This window comes from Citrus clementina, unplaced genomic scaffold (genome assembly GCF_000493195.1).
Source record: "Citrus clementina cultivar Clemenules unplaced genomic scaffold, Citrus_clementina_v1.0 scaffold_7, whole genome shotgun sequence".
Classification (NCBI taxonomy): Eukaryota; Viridiplantae; Streptophyta; class Magnoliopsida; order Sapindales; family Rutaceae; genus Citrus; species Citrus x clementina.
The window spans coordinates 18,795,833-18,815,043 of NW_006262075.1; the positions used below are offsets into that span (position 1 = coordinate 18,795,833).

A 19,211-nucleotide genomic window follows, 5' to 3' on the forward strand; every position below is an offset into this window, starting at 1 on the left:
TTAAATAAATATAGTACAACACCAATACTTTAAAATCTTTATAACTCAGAAACTCCAGCACACTTCTTGGCTAATGGACAGTACAGGAGCATTTTTTTTTTTTTTTGGTTTTGACCACGAGGTATCCTGGGAAGGGTCCCAACTGTGGGAAGCACCTTTAAGCTCGTACCACAATTCAGACTAGAAGTCCCCGCTCGAACCGAGAGGCACAGGTTCTCCCAACAAAGGCGACTTCCCTGCGACTCGAACTGGGGAGCAAACCCAATCAAGCCACTTAAGGAGACTCAATTATCAGTGGAGCCAACACTTTATTGGTACAGCACAGGAGCATTTAATTATACATGAAGCAAACCATTCATAACCATATATTTCAACTACCCAAACTCATCAGTCACCACACATTTCAACTACCCAAATTTTACATACTAAACTTACCGCCACAAATGTAAACTATAACATATTTCACACAAACTTACCAAACTTAGGTACTTCTGAAAATTGGGCTTAATTGGTCTCTGTGTACATCGGGTTTAATATTCAACACATGATGGCTACTGGTTAGCGCCCCGCGTAGCTAACCCGAACTTCTTGAGGAAGAAGATTGTATCTGATACCAAGTTCTTCAAATATTTTCTTTAGCTCTAAGACTAATTTGGATCTCCGTTTAAGTTTCTTCATGTAATCCTGAAAGTTCATGGTATGAGTAACATAGAGAGTCATTCTCATCTTATTCACATCCTCAATATCCTTCACCACCACACTGTGATCTCCACTCCAATGCTTGTGCTTCCTCTCCAAGTAGCTGCAGTAAAATAACGTTGACAAAAATATGCACACAAAAAAAGTGACAAAAAATAAGCGTCAACAGTACGTTATAACAAACAACCGAAAATTGGTATCAAAGACAAGTCTCAACAATCCTAACCCTTTAACATACAGTTGTTATCTCAAAAGAACTGACTTACTCTTTTATTCTATATTTTAGTTTGTCAATGATCTCAACTGATGTGAAAACATCAATTGCAAACTCCACCGTATCACCCATCTCTCGCGGGCTCCTGTAAAAGTTACTGATGGGTTTGGTTGCTAGAACTGAATTTGGATAATATATCCTCTGCTTGTCATATCTCAGAAAGATTGTTGTCAAAATGTTCATCTCATCAACAACCATCTGCAACTTAAAATGCGTGCGTCAAGCAAACAGAGCCCTATTTTATAAAGTAGGCATAATCTAGGATGAAAATCAATTTAATTAATTTACCAGCACTCCGTCAATTAAGCACCTATCACCTACATCAAATGGGTGCGTCACAAATACAAATATGATGGCTTCAAAGCAAGTCCTGGCTGTGTTACCAAACATGAATGCTAGAAGTAAAAGCTGGGATGTAACAACGGCAAATACTTTGTAAGTCAAAAGACCCATCACTAGCAACCACACTATGATGATCAGGACAATCACAATTGCTGAAAGAATCCTGTTCAACTCTTCTATGGCAGTCTTGGCATCATTTAAGGAACGTTTCAGAGTCTGGCGGTCATTATAAACTTTTGTCTGCAATGATAAGAACTTCATCACAAGATGATTTGATGATGCATGACAAATCAAGTAGAAATTGTAGGTAATATATGACAATGAAGTGTTTTGGGCAACGTAAAAATGAGTTTGGATTAGTGCTAATTTTTTTTGTACTCTAATTTTTTTAAAGTTCTTTTGGCTTGCGTGCATTTATAATCGTTATGTTCACATATACAATTATAGCAATTCATATTTAAGTGATATGCAAATTTACTGTGACTTTGATTAGAAATACAAATATTACCACTTAATTAAAAAGAGTTCATGTGTAATGATTCTAACTGAAGAGCTTATTTAGTGCTAACTTGAACTTTATGCTTGGCTTTCTTAATAGTGTGATTAGTAGTTATTGAATAGAAAAATAATATGTATTTGAATCTAAACCGTATAACAGTATAAATAGGAATCAAACTAAATTCAAACCAAACCTGAACTGTTCAAAAATTAGGAACTAAACAAGAACTGGATTTTAATTTGTTTTGGTTAGATTGAGTTTATTGTTGGTTTGGTTTGGTTTGGTTTTTCATTTTTCTTTTTTTAACTAATGTGGTTCTTTCCTCAAGAGCCAAAATGAATCAAACTGAACGCTAAACCATTTAATTTGAAAAATTTTAAACCAAACATAGACTTAATTTAATTCAGTTTCCTTTGATTCAATCCAATTCTGTTCGGTTCGGTCTAAGCTGAACTAAGTGCCTACTTCTATGCATAAAATCGAACCCAACCCGATCACTTCAGAAAATTGGAACCAAATTTTAATTCAATTTGGTTGGACTTGATTTATATTTAGTTTTGTTCTTCATTGTACTTTTTTTCAGTTTGATTCTTGCAAAAATTAAAGAGAATATTGAACCATTTGGTTCGAAAATTTTGAAACTACCTGAAATGGTTCAACTTTTTAATTTGATTCAATTGCATCGCCTCGACGTGACTAAAGATAATAGTAAAATCAGTACAACTCAATTCAATATTGAATCTAAATCCAAAGAATCTTACCACCCATTTCTTAAAATCTGCCTTATCGATTTTTCCGCTCTTGACCGCTCCAAACAATTTCAGCACTTTTTTCACATGTTGCTCATCCTTCAAGAACCACTGAAGCTGCTTCTTCTCGATAAACCTAGTCGTTCTTAACAATAACAAAATAAAAACAGGGAGATGAATTAATTCCGAAAGAAATAATATGAAACTGGAAATTAAATTTAATTAAAGTCATTAGACTCACTCGCTTTGAAGCTTTTCCAGATTCTTGATAATATTATCAGCAAGAATCTTAGCTTCTGATTCGCTTTTAATCTCATTAGACTCATCAATCTCATTCGACTGTGACGACTTTAAGTCACTGTTCCTGCTACTGAATAATCTTTTCGAGATACAAGCAGAAATCTTCTCTATTGTCATTTTTTCCTTAGACTTTTTCCGCTTGCTAATCCTAGAAATAAACTGCATCGCTGTATTTGCGGTCCTTAATTTTTTAATCTTATTCTCTTGTGCAGCTGAAAGAACCTGAAGAACATGCTGATGAAAGATCGCTTCATGAATCCGATGAAAGAATCGCTTGCTTTGGAAAGAAACACTTATTAACTTAACTGAGAGAGTCTTCACGAACCAAACAGCAGCGCCAGCAACAAAAGACGCAAGAGTCCTTGTAACGTGCTGGAAAATTTTACTAGTTTCTTTTGATCCCTTAACCCCATAACCGTCGTCAAACAAAAAGATCCAGACTAAAAGAACACAAGTCAACCAAATAAAAACGCTCACACTAGTCCTCAACCCATAAACAAAATACAGAACCAAATGCTTAAGCATGAATTTTTTTTCAACGAGGAAAACAATAACACTGATGAAGCATCGACTAAGCAGAGGACCAGAGAGTATCACCAATGCTAACAGACACCATTTCCACAGCTCTAGATCCCATATGACATGGTTTTGCAGCCTTTTCAAAGTTAAGCTAGCTATTAACAACCACATTATGGACACAAACATAATCAACTCAAGCATGAGTGAAACTTCCTTTATTTTACCTACGATTATATCTTGATCCTCCTTCTCCTCCTCCTCCTCCTCTTCCTCTTTCTCTTCCTTCTCGTATTCATCTCCTCTAGAAGCAGCTGAATTCAAGTTCTTTGCTTTCTCTGTTACACGAGTTTCTTCGGTGTCTGGGTTAATCTGTATCACGGCGTTGTCGTTTCCATTGCCCTTTTTATCTTCCATTTGCGCTAACAAGGAAGAAGAGCTAGAGTTGTCGAACAGAGAGTTGGGTGTACTAGCAGCTGAAAGCGGAACCGCTATATGTAGAGTAGTGGTAACACGACTTTGACAAAAAGGTTCTTACAATATTTTGATAAGAGCCTGTTTTCATTTAAGTTAAATTATTAAAGCAAAAACACGTGAAACATTATCCCAACAAAGCAAAAGTAAGCAATAATTTGTGTGGAATGTTAGATGAGTGGGCTCTCTAGCAAATTAAGACAAAGCAATAAATGCAAAAATGATGATAAAGACATTCCCGGTGCAATTTATCAAGCCAAAACCAGTGCTTGCAAACACAAACAAGTTGAAACGGGAACGTCCCTTCATGTAGGTAGCATGGAGTTGATTTATTTGAATTATCCAAATTCATTAAGGATAAAATTGAATTATCCAAATTCATTAAGGATAAAATTGTCAAATTTAGCAAAACATTGAGAGAAAGGGATGTGTTGAGGTGGATGGGTGGAATGGGATGTAAAGTGTATTTACCGAATTAATATAACACAATTCAGTGTTTTGGGATTCGTACAAGTATTATATAGAGCTGCACAAAGGGTTGGCACTCAAAGTTCATAAATTAATTTATACTCACCGCACTCTTGAAATTCCCGAACAACCCTTAAGTGGCTTAATTGCATTATACATATTTGTTCCCCCCTTACACTCAATAAAGTACTTGGCCTCTGAATCTCTTCCTCCTCCTAACTGCTATCCTCGCTACTGATTTTCTCTCACCACTGTATTGCAAAAGATTTTCTGTAAAAAGTTTAGCATCTTTTTGTCCCCTTCCCCATAGAGTGCACTTATAGTAGTCCTTTTTACTTAGACCACCGTATTTTTTAAAGAAAAAGAAAGGCTTACATCACGATAAATACCAATAAGCAATTCGCGCAATTTTTCTTACATTTGAGAAATTTGTAACAAATGTTTGCGAAGAGACTTCAATAAAATTAAAGAATTTAAGTAGTATTAACTTGCTAGATAGATGAACAATTGAAGAGAACATACATAATAGTAAAATTGTATTATTTATTCTGAAAAAAGGGCAATAAAGTAGAGGAGGCATAGCGAAACGAGAGTTATGTTAACTCGCTTTGTTAAACAAAATAATTGTAAGCATAAGAATTCAATATGTAGATTGAAGAAATTAGAATTAAAGAAAGTAAAATTTAAGTTACGGGTGTTAGGAGAAATACATTTTAATTAGTTAGATAAACGTATCCTTAACAACGAATTAAGTTGCGGGCAATTTTGGAATATAATGTTTTATTAAAATACGATCGTTTAGATTATATTATAGAGGCAAATAGCGCCACCTTTAATAAATCCGTCGAGAGGGTTGGCATGTCATGTTATTTTCAAGAACTTAAATTAATAGAAGATTTTTCCACTAATGTCATCCTCTATCATTTTTTAACACTGATGTCATCATCTGCGATCATGCTATTGATGTCATGGGTTACGTTCCAATGACTAAGACTTCAAATCATGATATATACAAGCTTATTTATTTATAATTAATTCTAGGCCTACTTGTCCAACAGTCAAGAACCGCAGCCAATGCTACGAAAGATGTGTCCGGCCACGGAAAAAGGGTCACATGCATGACACAATTTATAACTTTAATAATGACCTCACTCACTTTTGATAGTGGGAGACATAACTTTAATAATGATCGAGAACCGCAGTCAAGACGGACCTTGAAAATCAAATCCTAGCGTTTCCTATTGAAAATTTGAAAGTATTCGTAATCAGTATAATGAACTTCACCTTTTTTAGAGTCCTACTTCGAGTTTTTGAGATGATCTTTTTGATTTTGCATATTCTTGGATTCGTGCATACAAGCATATTGCAGTTTATTCTCAAATTTTCTTAAATAATACTAGGGGTAATTGTCCTTTTCTAGGAAAAAAAAAAAGAGTTTGAAGACATATTAATGGAAAATAAGTTTTGATTAGAACATTACTGTTCATTATTTAATTATCCAGAATTTTTCCAAATTAAATTATAAAATATTTAAAATATTTTTTTCTGTTAGGATTAGTGTTCATTAATATATATAAGCATACAAAACAATTAATTTAAAAAGGGCAAAAAACACTCACATTCTTAAGTTTTCTTAAATGGTCATATAGATTCTTTTAATTTTATAAATAGTCACATAAATTTCTTTTTTTTTTTTATGATTATACATTGGGTCTAACTATGGCACCAAATGGTATCATACCTCAGTTGAATTCAGCCATTAAATCTAAATATGGTGACAGTTATGGGCTGGATTCAGCTATAATATAGTACCACTATAGTACCATAATTTTGTCCTTATACCTTTTGATCATAATAATCTAAAAATTAATTTAAATAAAATTCTATGATAAATAAAACATATTATTGTAATAAATTAAGCTGTGCGTTTTTTAGGTACAAAATATATTATTAAAATATGATTGTTCAGTTTACGTTTTGAGGCAAATAGCCCCACACCATTAATAAACCAAGCACGAGAGTTTGCAAGCCACGTTATTTTCAAGTACTTAAATAATAGAAGTTTTTTTTCCCCTGCTGTCATCCTCTATCATGTTATTGATGTCAATGTATCTATATGAAACCTAGAAGATTAAAGGTGCCTTTTCTTCTCCAGTATCATAATAGAATGGAATAAGAGTAAAAATTAAGAATTAAAATAAATTAATTACTTAAGTTGTAGTTATTAAAATTAAAATAAATTATATTCATATTGATGTATTTACTTTATTTTATAGTTAGAATGAATTATTATGAGTTATTAAAATGCCCTTAATTATAATTATGTACTTGTTCACTAACAAAATAAAGAGTAAATAATTTTACTTTAAATATCATTAACATTATTATTCTTATTACATTAATTATTATTATTATTATAAAACTAGTAGTATTAGTAATAGTAATATTATAGTTATTTTATTTATTATAATTATAATAATAATTAATATTAATAGCAATAATAATAATAATCATCATCATCATCATAATTATAATTATTACTAATAATATTTCTATTGTTATAATAATAATTATTGTTATTATTGTTGTTGTTGTTATCCAATTGAGATAGAATTTTTGGATAAAAATTTAATATGCATAGCAATACTCTTTTAAGTATGGATTTAGATCTAGTACTAAGCTCAACTTTTCATAATCATCTACCACACATGTATGTATAGTAATATAGGATAAAAATTAATTAGTTTTATATCCTTATCCAATAATTAATAATTGTGTTGTTTTTAAAAGGTTAGCAATAAAATGTCAGCTCAGCCCTAAATCCAAATCTTAAATATATAGGCATAAAAAAGAATACAAAAAATATCACAATAACACTAAAGAAAAAAATCTTCTTTTTGTGTTGAAGTAAAATAATATTTTTTGTCCTACTTTTATACACATAATACTGCTCTTTTTTTAAAAAATATCTTCTTCATTTCTTGGTCATTTTGCTAGCTATTTGGCTCTATGTGATCCTTGTTATTTCATCTTGGTGATTAGCTTGTATTTCGATCATTGAAATCAATATAAGAGCATTTTTTTCTTTCATCAAGTTGTGTACTTGAAACTGTGTTCTGCTTAAGTTTTCTTGTGCTTCTCTCTTAATTCATTTCTTTAATCTGTTCTTTCAAGTTAAATACATTGATAGAGTCACAACATTAACGTTAGAATATTTGACTTTTAATATTTCTTTTAATTTCTATTAAAAATCTTGTAATCTCAAAAATCACTAGATGAAAAAAGTTTCTCTTTCTCTTCTCTTCAAAGAAAATTGTTATATTCATTGGTTCATTTTTAAAAAAATTAGTTTCTTCAAATACAAAGTTAATTTCTATCATCTAATCATCAACTCATCATCTCAACTTCTTATGTTCTATCATTCTAAATATTCTATTTAAAAATAATACTATTCTTGTTTATTTGTTTGTCTATTTTGAAATAGTTTGTTAATGAAATAAAAAAAAAAGATATCTTCTTGGTTATTTTTTAAGTTTTATTTTTAAATTTTTTTTTATCTTTTTTATTTCTGTTGAACTTCAAGAATTAAAGATGAAATGAATTTTGAGACTTTTTACATTTATAGGATATTAATAATTCCTCCTCAAAGAACTTCAGTAGTTCTCTGAAAATCATTTCACTGAATTTGTACAGATCACCAATTTGCTGTTCGATTACCTTCTAATTTACTAGTACCTTGGACAAAGTTGTTTCTAATATGTAAATGTTTTGTCACTATCGTGTAATTTTACCTGACCTTCAGTTGTTATTTTCATCCGACCAGCATGTTGTTAACTATCACCACACTTTCGTTTTAGTTGGAGCTTGCTATGTTACAGACTCTGTGTGTAACACAGAAAATGGGGTGCTTCCACGCGTTGCAGAAGGGAGGAAAAGCAACCCAAACTCAGCTGATGCAAGGCCAATGTGGACTCAGCTGTTACATACAGAATCTGCAACTTAGTTGAGTCCTTGTTTTTAAGCAAGTTTGCTTTTTAATAATCAACTTGACCGGTTTACTAAGAAAAACTCGTCCATCTTCGTAGAACAAAGACAATGGTTACCCAGAACAAGGACAGAAGTGTGGTACCTTACCCCTGCTCCAGCATACACGTGGCCTCTTCAAATTGAAGAAGTAATGAGACGGGGTAGCTGGAGATCAATTAATGCAAGGGTCCACAACGAAAAATTGAATTTGATGGGGAGACCAATGTTCTCTCACATACAGCAGCCTCTCCGTCCCTCTCTCTAAATGATCCAAGTGAATTTGGATGTGGAAAAAATTGACAATACTTTTGAAATGAATGAAAGGACCCATCAAATTAAAATTATCGTTGGATGTAGATGTAAATGTTGACGTATACAGTTGGTAAAATAAATATTTTTTGATAAATGCGGTAGGTAACTCTGAAAAAAGTTGTTGAAAATATTTGTGAGTGTTCGGCCGATGTAATAAATGTGGATAAATATTGGAAGGAAAAATGATGCAAAAACATTGATCTAATTATATTAATTGCAAACCTATTAATTGATAATAAGTTTGAAATTAATTGCAAGAACTCAGGAATAGTAGTTGGGTAAAGCAAACATAAAGAACTAAAAAAAATGATTTTTTAAGAAACGACAAATGTAGTTAAAAAAAAAAGACATTAGCAATGCGTTTGAAATTAATGAGAGGCCCATCAAATTAAAATTGTTGTCAGATGGTAGATGTAAATGTTGACATATACAGTTGGTAAAAATAAATATTTTTAATAAAGACATTAAAAATATTTGTGAGTGTTCGAATAGTAACTGGATAAAACAGATAGATTTAACTAAAAAGGAAAATATTCTTATAAAAACAAGAGATATAGTGGAAAAAGTACACAAAAGATTATTTTCAACCGTTCAGCTGATGTTATAACTACGGATAAATGTTCGAAAGAAAAATGGTGCATGAAAGTGAAAAAAATAAATTAGTCTAGGCTACCACAGTTTCATAAAAAAATAGCCTCCTCTCAATGACTCAAGTGAATAAAAATGTAGAAAAAATTAACAATAAGTTTGAAATTATTGCAAGGGCTCAGGAAAGTACGATTATCGAATAATAACTGGGTAAAGCAGACAGATACAACTATCAAGGAAAATATTCTTGGAGAAACGAGAAATTTAATGGAAAAAGCCAATGAAAAATAAAAAGGTTCAGGAAAATGGAATATTTAAATTGGGCTCGAATTTTCATGGTTTCACAAAAAACAGTCCCTTTCTCAATGACCCAATTGATCCAGAAATCGACAATGGCCGTGCTATTGATAAACTTAAGCCCAATAGGATTAAATGGAAGTAGCTAGCCCGAAATTTGGAAGGGACAACTGAAACACTGGATGAGTCGAGCTTTCAACACCCACTCTATGACTCTAAACCCTTATAATACACTTTTTAAATGTCATTTTCTAAAATACTCTAATTTAATTTATAAAGTATAAATCATCTATAGTACTATAGTTTTATCCCTATACCTTTTGATCATAACTACCCAAAATTAATTTAAATAAAATTCTATGATAAATAAAACATATTATTGTAATAAATTAAGCTGTGCGTTTTTTAGGTACAAAATATATTATTAAAATATGATTGTTCAGTTTACGTTTTTGAGGCAAATAGGCCCACACCATTAATAAAACAAGCACGAGAGTTTGCAAGCCACGTTATTTTCAAGTACTTAAATAATAGAAGTTTGTTTCCTCTGCTGTCATCCTCTATCATGTTATTGATGTCATGGATTTGGTGTCAATGTATCTATATGAAACCTAGAAGATTAAAGGTGCCTTTTCTTCTCCAGTATCATAATAGAATGGAATAAGAGTAAAAATTAAGAATTAAAATAAATTATTTACTTAAATTGTAGTTATTAAAATCAAAATAAATTATATTCATATTGATATATTTACTTTGTTTTATAGTTAGAATGAACTATTATGAGTTATTAAAATGCCCTTAATTATAATTATGTACTTGTTCACTGACAAATAAAGAGTAAATAATTTTACTACAAATATCATTAACATTATTATTCTCATTACATTAATTATTATTATTATTATAATAAAACTAGTAGTATTAGTAATAGTAATATTATAGTTATTTTATTTATTATCATAATTATCATAAATAATATTAATAGAAATAATAATAATAATCATCATCATCATAATTATAATCATTACTAATAATATTTCTATTGTTATAATAATAATTATTGTTATTATTGTTGTTGTTGTTATCCAATTGAGATAGAATTTTTGGATAAAAATTTAATATGCATAGCAATACTCTTTTAAGCATGGATTTAGATCTAATACTAAGCTCAACTTTTCATAATCATCTAATTAGTTTTATATTTTTATCCAATAATTAATAATTGTATTGTTTTTAAAAGGTTAGCAAAAAAATGTCAGCTCAGCACTAAATTCAAATCTTAAAGATATAGGCATAAAAAAGAGTACAAAAAATATCACAATAACACTAAAGAAAAAATCTTCTTTTTGGGTTGAAGTAAAAATAATATTTTTTGTCCTACTTTTATACACATAATACTGCTCTTTTTTAATAGTTTGGACCGAAAATGTTTTACAAAGTGGTGTATAAGAAAAATCTTTTTTCATCCCTTGACATCAAAGAATTGTAAAATTTAAATACAACGGAATTTCAGTTAGAAATTTTATGTTTAAAGGAAAAAAAATTGTAGTCCAAACTTCAAACTTAATTTCGGTTTACTCCCCACTCAAATGACAATCTTTTAGCTTACCCCTAAGGGTCTAAAAACATCAATATACCCCATTTGCTGTTAAGAAGACAAAAAAAATTCTTCCACAGCATTTGCTTGCCCTCATTTTTTTTTATAATGAAAATAAGGTTAAATTGATGTTTTCAGAATCTTGGACGGTAAATCAAATTTACCCTTATATTTATCCTATATAATATAAGGGTAAATTTGACTGCAAATCTAACTAGTTAAAGTGGATATTCTTACTCCATTTACAATATTTTGAGAAGACATTACTCCACTCCATTGCAAGCATTTCTGTTAAAATTAACCTTCGAGGCCATATAAACTGGAAATGTACATTCTAACTAGAAACGGCAAACATCCATATATTACAAGATAAGGATGAAGTATCATTGATGTATGTTAAAATTAGTGAAAAATAATGTTATGAATCCTAATAATTGAGTTCTAACTTGATAAGACCCAACAATAATATAAATTAATATTCCATAATCTAATAAATGAATTTCATGTCATTTGAAACTCAATCTAAGACTTAACTATCAAGATCTCATAAGTGAAATGTGCTTATCCTTCAAATTCATCCAACGGCCTGCACTCTTAACTCTTGTCCAATGTCAGACTTTTTTATCTTAAAAAGTTAACATCTTTTTTATTAACATGAAACATCTTACCAGCCTACCAGGGAGCTATATTTTTTTGAAAAATAAGCAACCTAGACAATGTAAATATGTTAGAATACCTAACACTTACACCTAAATGAAAAAACAATCTTCCCTTTGTTGTTGCATTAAAAACATTAACTAAGTCTGCCTAACAATGATTAAAAGAGAGAGAGACACACACTATTTAGGAGGGGTAAGGAGCCTTCACTTCTAAATCCGAATTAGTCGGGACCCAATGCGGTCGCCGGAAACCGGATGATTTTAAAGAGAGAAAGAGACAACCATATCAGTCAAACATACAAATGGCAAAAACCAAAAGCAGCTTTTCAAATTTGTAATGTAATCAAGTTCAAGGACCTTAAAACAATCTTTGGGCATTCCCAAATCTAAGGGTTTCTTAAAGATGGGTATCCTAATTCCCTCTTTTTTTTCAACACGGGCAACGCAACTGAGCATATCTTCATCGCTTGCTTGCTCATTAGAGGGACAATCCGAGAAACTTGTAACTCAGGATTACTGTTTAGAAGCTAGAATTTTTTGTCTCATTCCCAAGCGTGAAAGGCTTTTTACGTACTTGCTTGAATTTCAGCAGTCATAAACATACCACCGCGACCCCTGTTTACGTCCTCTGCTTGATTTGTCTCCTCATCAACCTCTCTAATAATCTTCGGCCTCGACAATTCTAATATTTCATCAGGAATTTCTCTGATTCCAGTATTAGATATATCAAGAAGATCAAGTTTTGGAAAATCATTCAAATTCGGCAACTCAGTCAAGTTAATGCAACCCGATAACCGAAGTTCCTCTAGTTTTTCTAGTCCTTTCATTTCCGGCAGCTTTGTCAACGACAAACAGTTATTTAGCAAGAGCTTGCGAAGGTTGCAAAGTTCTGAAGGTAATTTTTTGAGGTTGGTGTTTGAGAGATCAAGTAGTTCAAGGTTTTTGAGTGCTGTAGTGAGCGGCAGATGTTCGAGTGCAGAGCACTTCCTCAGATAGAGTTCAGAGAGACTGCAAGGTAGAAAAGGCAACTGTTGGGTACTTGGATCTTTTAATTTTATTTCGGTAAAATTAGAGAACCCAACCTCAGAGAGATCAAGAATTTTGAGGCTGTGCAGCTTCTGAAAACTGGGCAGTATATGTAACTTACGACAGCCTCTCAGTAAGATCCGCGACAGGTGTTTAAGGTCAGTGAATTTAGGTAACCATGGAATTTGTGTATAAGAAAGGTCAACCATTTGAAGATTCGTATGGCTCGAAAAATCCAGCTGTTGAAAGCTGGACAAGGAGGTAGCGCCAGAAAGATCAATTATCTCAAGCTCATGAAGTTCTTTTAGACTAGGCATATATTCCAGGCAAGAACACTGCCTCAGAATAAGGAAACGAAGTTTGGTTAGCTTTGGAAGCGAAGGCAGTGATTTCATCGGGCATCGAGAGAGGTTAAGGCTTTGAAGTTGAGCCATTCCATCGAACAGCTCGTCCGGATTTGACTTTAAGGAGCTAGCACCAGATATCTCAAGGACAGATAATGTCTTGAGCTCCTTGATTCCAGTGATATCCTCTAACATGTCACAATTCCTCAGTACAAGAACAGTTAACCTTTCAAAAGAGGAAGACATCAATGATTTGAATGTAGGCTTGAAAATAGCAAGAACCTGAAGTTTCGGCATGAGATTAAAGAATGTACTGTGGTCTTCTTCGCAGGGTCGACTTCCATCAATAAGTAGTGTAAGGACTTCCCGCAATTTTTTTGGACTGCATACTGTTCTTATCATATCATCCAAAGGTGAGACTCTCCCAAGAACTGTCCCTCCGTCCTTTTCAAACACACTGGCCAACCGCAGCCTATCTATCCCGCCACATCCCTTACGGCGGGAATCAATCATATTTAGTGCAGCTCCTTCCATGACAACAATATTGACATCTTGTGCCTTCAATATGCCACGGTCTATAAGATCCATTAGAGCACCATGGGCTTTACGATAGGCCTTCTCAAGCTCAAACACCTCCCTATCCTTTTCAAAGTAGCCTTCCATTATCCAATGAGTGATCAACACATTGTAATGAATGCTCCTGTATTTGCGAAAGAATTGAATGCTATGCCAAAAGCAATTTTTAAGAACATCACTTGGCAGCATGTCATAGGCACACGAAATTAGCTCATTAACACCTCTATCTGGTTTCTCATAGTAAGCTGCCTTTCCTATAGCAGATGCCAGATCCCTAGAATCACGCTGCACAACTTTTTTCAAGGCTTTTGCTATCATAGTGATAGCAGCAGGCGAACGCCTGCCCTTTTCGGCTATAAATTCAAAGAGTTCTCCAGAAACTTGATGGTCAGAAAATTCATTTTTCAATAAATTTAACGACTCTTCTGTGGACATGGACGGAAACTTGATCACTTTTCCGCTCTGCTTAGTTGTTCGTCTTGTCATTATTATTTTCAAATGATCAGGCTGGACAGAAGGAAGCAGATTTTTAAAATCAGATGATGCTTCTTTCACCAATTCATTTTCATCCATCTCGTTAATTCCCTCCCCATCCAGAACCAGATGATAGTTCTTTTTGTCCTCCTTGTTCTCTTCCTGGTGCGTGGCCATCTCCCCTTCTGTTTTCTTTCCGTCTTCATCTTCCTCCTCCTCTTGCTCTTCCCACTCCTCAATATTGGGACTTTCACACAATGCTTGACGACTAATTGCCTCCTCAAGCAGGTTGCTGCTATACTTTTCAGCCTTATTTATCCAGAGAGTAGTATAGCACGAGCTGCTGGCAATGACTTTATTTTTACTTATCTCTCTTTCCAGCCATGTTTTCCACAGTCCAGGATCTCCAATAAGAATAATTGTTGAACGACCATCCTCTTTCAGCAGTTCTGATATTTTTTCCTTCTGACTACTTGCTACTCTCTCCGAGTCCATTGCTACTGCAATTTTACAGGTTATTAATATGTACAAGATCAGGAGAGATCAGAAGCATCAGAATTTCAAAAAAGTGCTAAACACAATGCAAATTTCTAGATAATCTAGTAAATATCTAGCTAGCTTATAACAACTATGAAGTAGAGGATAGAATCAAATTTACTACTCCAACTAACTAATTAAGAAGTCAAAATAAGTCAAATGATGCATATATATATATATATAGATGAAGTAGTAGCCTATAGCCAAGTGAGGAAGACACATCAAAATTGACTTTGAAAGTTACCATTTGGATGACCAACGAAAGTAAAATATATCCAATTGTTATGCCAATTCATAGCTTTCTCACAACAACTCATAATCATCTCACTTTTGTATATTTCAGTACAATATTTTCATCCTCATATTTGCGATTAAAATTTTTTTTACACTTGCTAAAATACTTCAACCATAAGGCAAGAATGTTACAATCATGCAGCAAAAGAGTAGTTGTCTATAAATTCATTAATTTTATTTCAATTAATGATTGATATCCAAAAAAATTCAGCCAACTAATCCATCCTAAATGAGAAGACATGCTCATTAAGTGGTGTATAATTTTTCACCATTTCTAAAATAATTTATTGTATTTTTTTTTAAATGGACATGATGAGTGATACCTTATTAGGAAAAATATCTTGGGATAAATTTTGAAATATGCAGGGTTGCTCACATTAATTTACATAAGATAAAGAAATCCTTGAATGCTTTCTCAATTTTACTTTCCACGCTATTAAAAAAAATGATAACATGCTAATTATTTAAAACTTTTGCACAGTTTGTGTTTCTCAAAGTTTTATTTCAAGAACATTTCTATTTGAAGATTTTGTTTGAAAAAATTATAAAAAATAACCCCCATAATATTGTTGTTTTCCTACGATCATAAGGTTTTGAAAAGCAATCCACATATAATTGTCAAAAGTTCACAATATTTCAGTAGTTTCAATAATGAATCAAGCAGAAAACCGGTTAAAAATAGTTCAGAATCCATTTAATAATGTGTGAATTTCCTAAATATTACAGATTTTAGGTTTTGATGAGAAAATTATGTAAATTTTTAAAAACACTACAAGTTGGTTTCATATGTGAAGGGGTTAGAAACGTGTTTAGCAAGGTTAACAGTTTTTTTTTTTAATTTTTATGTTTGCGCCCACATTGTTTTGTATAGTTTTGTAATAAGAGAAATCTTTAAACAATTCATTAAAGAGACTAATCTTTAAACAATTCATTAATAAGAGAAATTTTTAGGACTAGCATGTGAATGAGACTAATCTACTTAACGTCGCGGTACCATTTAGAGAGAGACAGAGAAAATGCATCTCAATTCAAAACGACCCAGAACTCCCTTTGTTTTGATTGTTGAATTTTTGCGGGATTCAATATATTTACACCCAATCTAGAAGCAATATAAATCATTAATGAATAAATATAAAAAATTGTTACAATAAAAAATAAATGAAAATATAATTCATTCAATTTGCTCTCAATATTTTTCTTTCTTCCAAGTTTATTAAAGTTGTTTTTTTTTTAATTCTATATTGATGAAGTGGATATTGATAATCATTGACTATTTTTACGGTTTTTTAATATAAAGCCGTTCATACGTTAAAGCTTAAGATTATTGATTTCCAAATTAGATCTGTTCGTTAAAGCTATTTCAGATTAAGTTGTAATTTATAATATTCGTGAAAAGAATGCTTCTTCATCTGGAATAAAAAATTTGACATATGCAGTACTACTCAATATTAAGATTTTTACAGGTTAATTAAACATTTTCATATTAGTTAGTAATTGAAAAAATCATTTGATCAAGATCCTCACAGAATTTGATCTTCTTCTAAATAAATTCTATTAATATGATTGGTTGTTAATAAATTAAAAAATAAAAACAGTTAAATACTAATTATAGGCTAATACTAAAACACATATAACACAATATTTATAAAAAATCAGGAGAGTTGATTTCAAGGGAGGATCATCACCCATCACCCAATTAGTCGACATTTGATATATATCAAATCATGTATCAAACTTTAAAGGGGTTTTCAATCTTTAATATCGTTAAAGATTTTGGATCTTCAAGTTAACAAACATGCAACTTATCTTTATCAAATCGGACAAAAAATAATAATAAAAACGAACCCCCCCAAAAAAAAGTTAAAGAAGCATGGTAAAAATTGATCTTCTTCACATAGTAAAAAATAATAATAATTGGATATTCTTCACCTAAAAATTGATCCTTAAAATATTGATGCTTGTATTACTAATGAAATAAAATTCTTTCCTTTTAGTAAAAAAAAAAAGAACAACAAAATAAAAAGGTAAGATTGAGCCAAAGAAAGAGTGAAATTAAAGTAACTTGTTGGGCAAAGAGAAAATGTACCTATATATTATAGTTAATCTAGACAGCAGTTTGCTTTTACAGGAAAGATGGAGCAAATGAGAGGCGTAAACTGCACAGAAAGAGAGAGATTGTTGTAAAAAAATAACATAAAATAATTAAAAATACACAAATTACAAGAAGAAAAACAATTTGAAATAGATCTGTATAAACTTTAAGGAAGAAAAGCTTCAAAGATTACCTGAAGCAAGAGGGACTTGCGAGATATCGATCGATGAAAATCAGCAGCAGCATAGAAGGAGAAGAGCAGAGATAGAATAGAAGTACCCTAAGGTCATACAACTATATATATATATATATATATATATAGGGAAAAGGACAAACACACCCCAGACAAAGGGACAAAAATCCCTAACATTTTGAAAAAGACATTTACACCCTCATTCACTAACGGAAACAGTAAATTTTAAAGGAAATTACCGCTATACCCTTCTAACATATAAAAAAAATATAAGTTTAACTTGTGGTATTAATACCATAAAATTTTATTTAAATTTTAAACTTGTATATTTAATCATTCTCCACATGTTATCATTTAAACTTGTATATTTATAACTAATTTTTTATGTAATTTATTATGGTATTAATTGAAATACAAGTTAACATTAATAACCAATTTTATTTATTTTTATTCTTGAGTAATGAATTAAATTTATTTGACTTGAAGAGGGAATTTGATAAAAATTTAAATAGAGGAATTGGGTAATGAGGGTATATTTATAATTTTTTAATAATATATGGACAAATTGGATAATCAACAATTTTTTTATATGCTAGAAGGGTATAACGGTAATTTCTATTAAAAGTTATCGTTTCCGTTAGTGAATGGGGGTGTAAATGTCTTTTTTGAAACGTTAGAGAGATTTTTGTCCCTTTATCTAAACGTTAGGGGTGTGTTTGTCCTTTCCCCTATATATATATATATATATATATATAATATATTAAATATTCCCCCTCTCTTGCAAATTGAAAGTTGGATGTAAATTAGTGAATGTCATGCAAGTGGGGTCTTAGTTGTAAATGCACGCTTGCCGCACAGATACATCGAATTTTCAATTGAGCCGTTGTAAAAGTTCACTTTTGTTTAGGGATGGTAAATTGTTGGGTCCGGTCGGAATTTTTTCTATCAAGGAAAGTATAAGGACCGGGCTGGATTTAAGCTTTCACATATTTTTTAATTATTTTTTAAAATTATTATAAACTTATAATACGTTAATTATTAATAAGTTAATAAAATTAATAATAAATAAAGAAAAGAAAAAAGGACACCTATACTCCTAAGGTTTAATGCATAATCATCCACAAAAACACACTTACATGATGAGGGCCTTTCCATTTCCGAACACAATTCCATACAGCATCCTCACTATTAAAGATTCGGTTGCTTAGAGAACAATAGGCAAATTTTGCTGCAAATTTACCCAAATTCAAGTGGCCCAAAAGATTTGATCATCCCCACTAATCACACTAGGAGGCTTTATGGCAGCAATAAGGAGGAGCAGATTATTAGGAAGAAAATGCTCAAAAGAATGCCATTCCCATGTACCATCTGGTGTAACAAGCTCAGCCACATACTTGAGACTATATCTCAATAAAAACAGGTTGAATAGAGTGATTCCCCAAGAAAATATTGTCGTCAGCCCAAAAATCCTTCCAAAAGCAAACTTGCTTCCCGTTGCCTATTGCCCAGAGAATACCATCCAGAACATGCTTCCAGATATTGCCAATGGCTTTCCACAAGTAAGAGCCGGTCCTAATGTTCAAAGTAGGCTGTAAATTTGTCGTGTTCAAACCATACTTAGTCGACAGGACTTGGACCCAGAGGCTTTGAGGCGACACCGCCATGCTCCAGCCAATGTTCATTAGAAGAGCCTCGTTCATGAGGGTGAGATTCATTAAATATTGTAACGACGAATGGATCTTCATAAGAAGAGCTTCGTTTATGACCGAATTTTCAATCACTCTTTTGATTGCTCATTAAATGGTCAAAGAGAGACATAAAAGCTTTACGTTAGAAGTTTTCAATTTCGCTTTACCTTGAAATTCAAGTTCACTT

The 19,211-nt window shown here is 31.8% G+C and overlaps 2 protein-coding genes across 3 annotated transcripts; both read right to left on the reverse strand.

The window, feature by feature from the left end:
* Positions 1–20: 20 nt before the first annotated feature.
* On the reverse strand, positions 21–3,960 carry LOC18037630 (mechanosensitive ion channel protein 10). Of its 2 annotated transcripts, none has more exons than XM_024180803.1 (5): positions 2,805–3,960; positions 2,576–2,708; positions 1,262–1,555; positions 966–1,177; positions 21–802 (listed from the first exon to the last, which is right to left on the reverse strand). In XM_024180803.1, exons 1-5 carry the CDS (start codon positions 3,794–3,796, stop codon positions 559–561), a joined length of 1,875 nt encoding a protein of 624 aa, XP_024036571.1. In that variant the 5' UTR covers positions 3,797–3,960; the 3' UTR covers positions 21–558. The 2 variants fall into 2 exon arrangements, with proteins under 2 accessions (XP_024036571.1, XP_006427999.1); XM_006427936.2 differs by having other exon boundaries at positions 293–802; positions 966–1,171.
* Positions 3,961–11,939: 7,979 nt separating this feature from the next.
* LOC18035999 (putative disease resistance protein At4g19050) lies at positions 11,940–17,407 on the reverse strand. The gene is made up of 3 exons (XM_024180007.1): positions 17,337–17,407; positions 17,138–17,207; positions 11,940–14,720 (listed from the first exon to the last, which is right to left on the reverse strand). Exon 3 carries the CDS (start codon positions 14,713–14,715, stop codon positions 12,367–12,369), a length of 2,349 nt encoding a protein of 782 aa, XP_024035775.1. The 5' UTR covers positions 14,716–14,720; positions 17,138–17,207; positions 17,337–17,407; the 3' UTR covers positions 11,940–12,366.
* Positions 17,408–19,211: the final 1,804 nt, after the last annotated feature.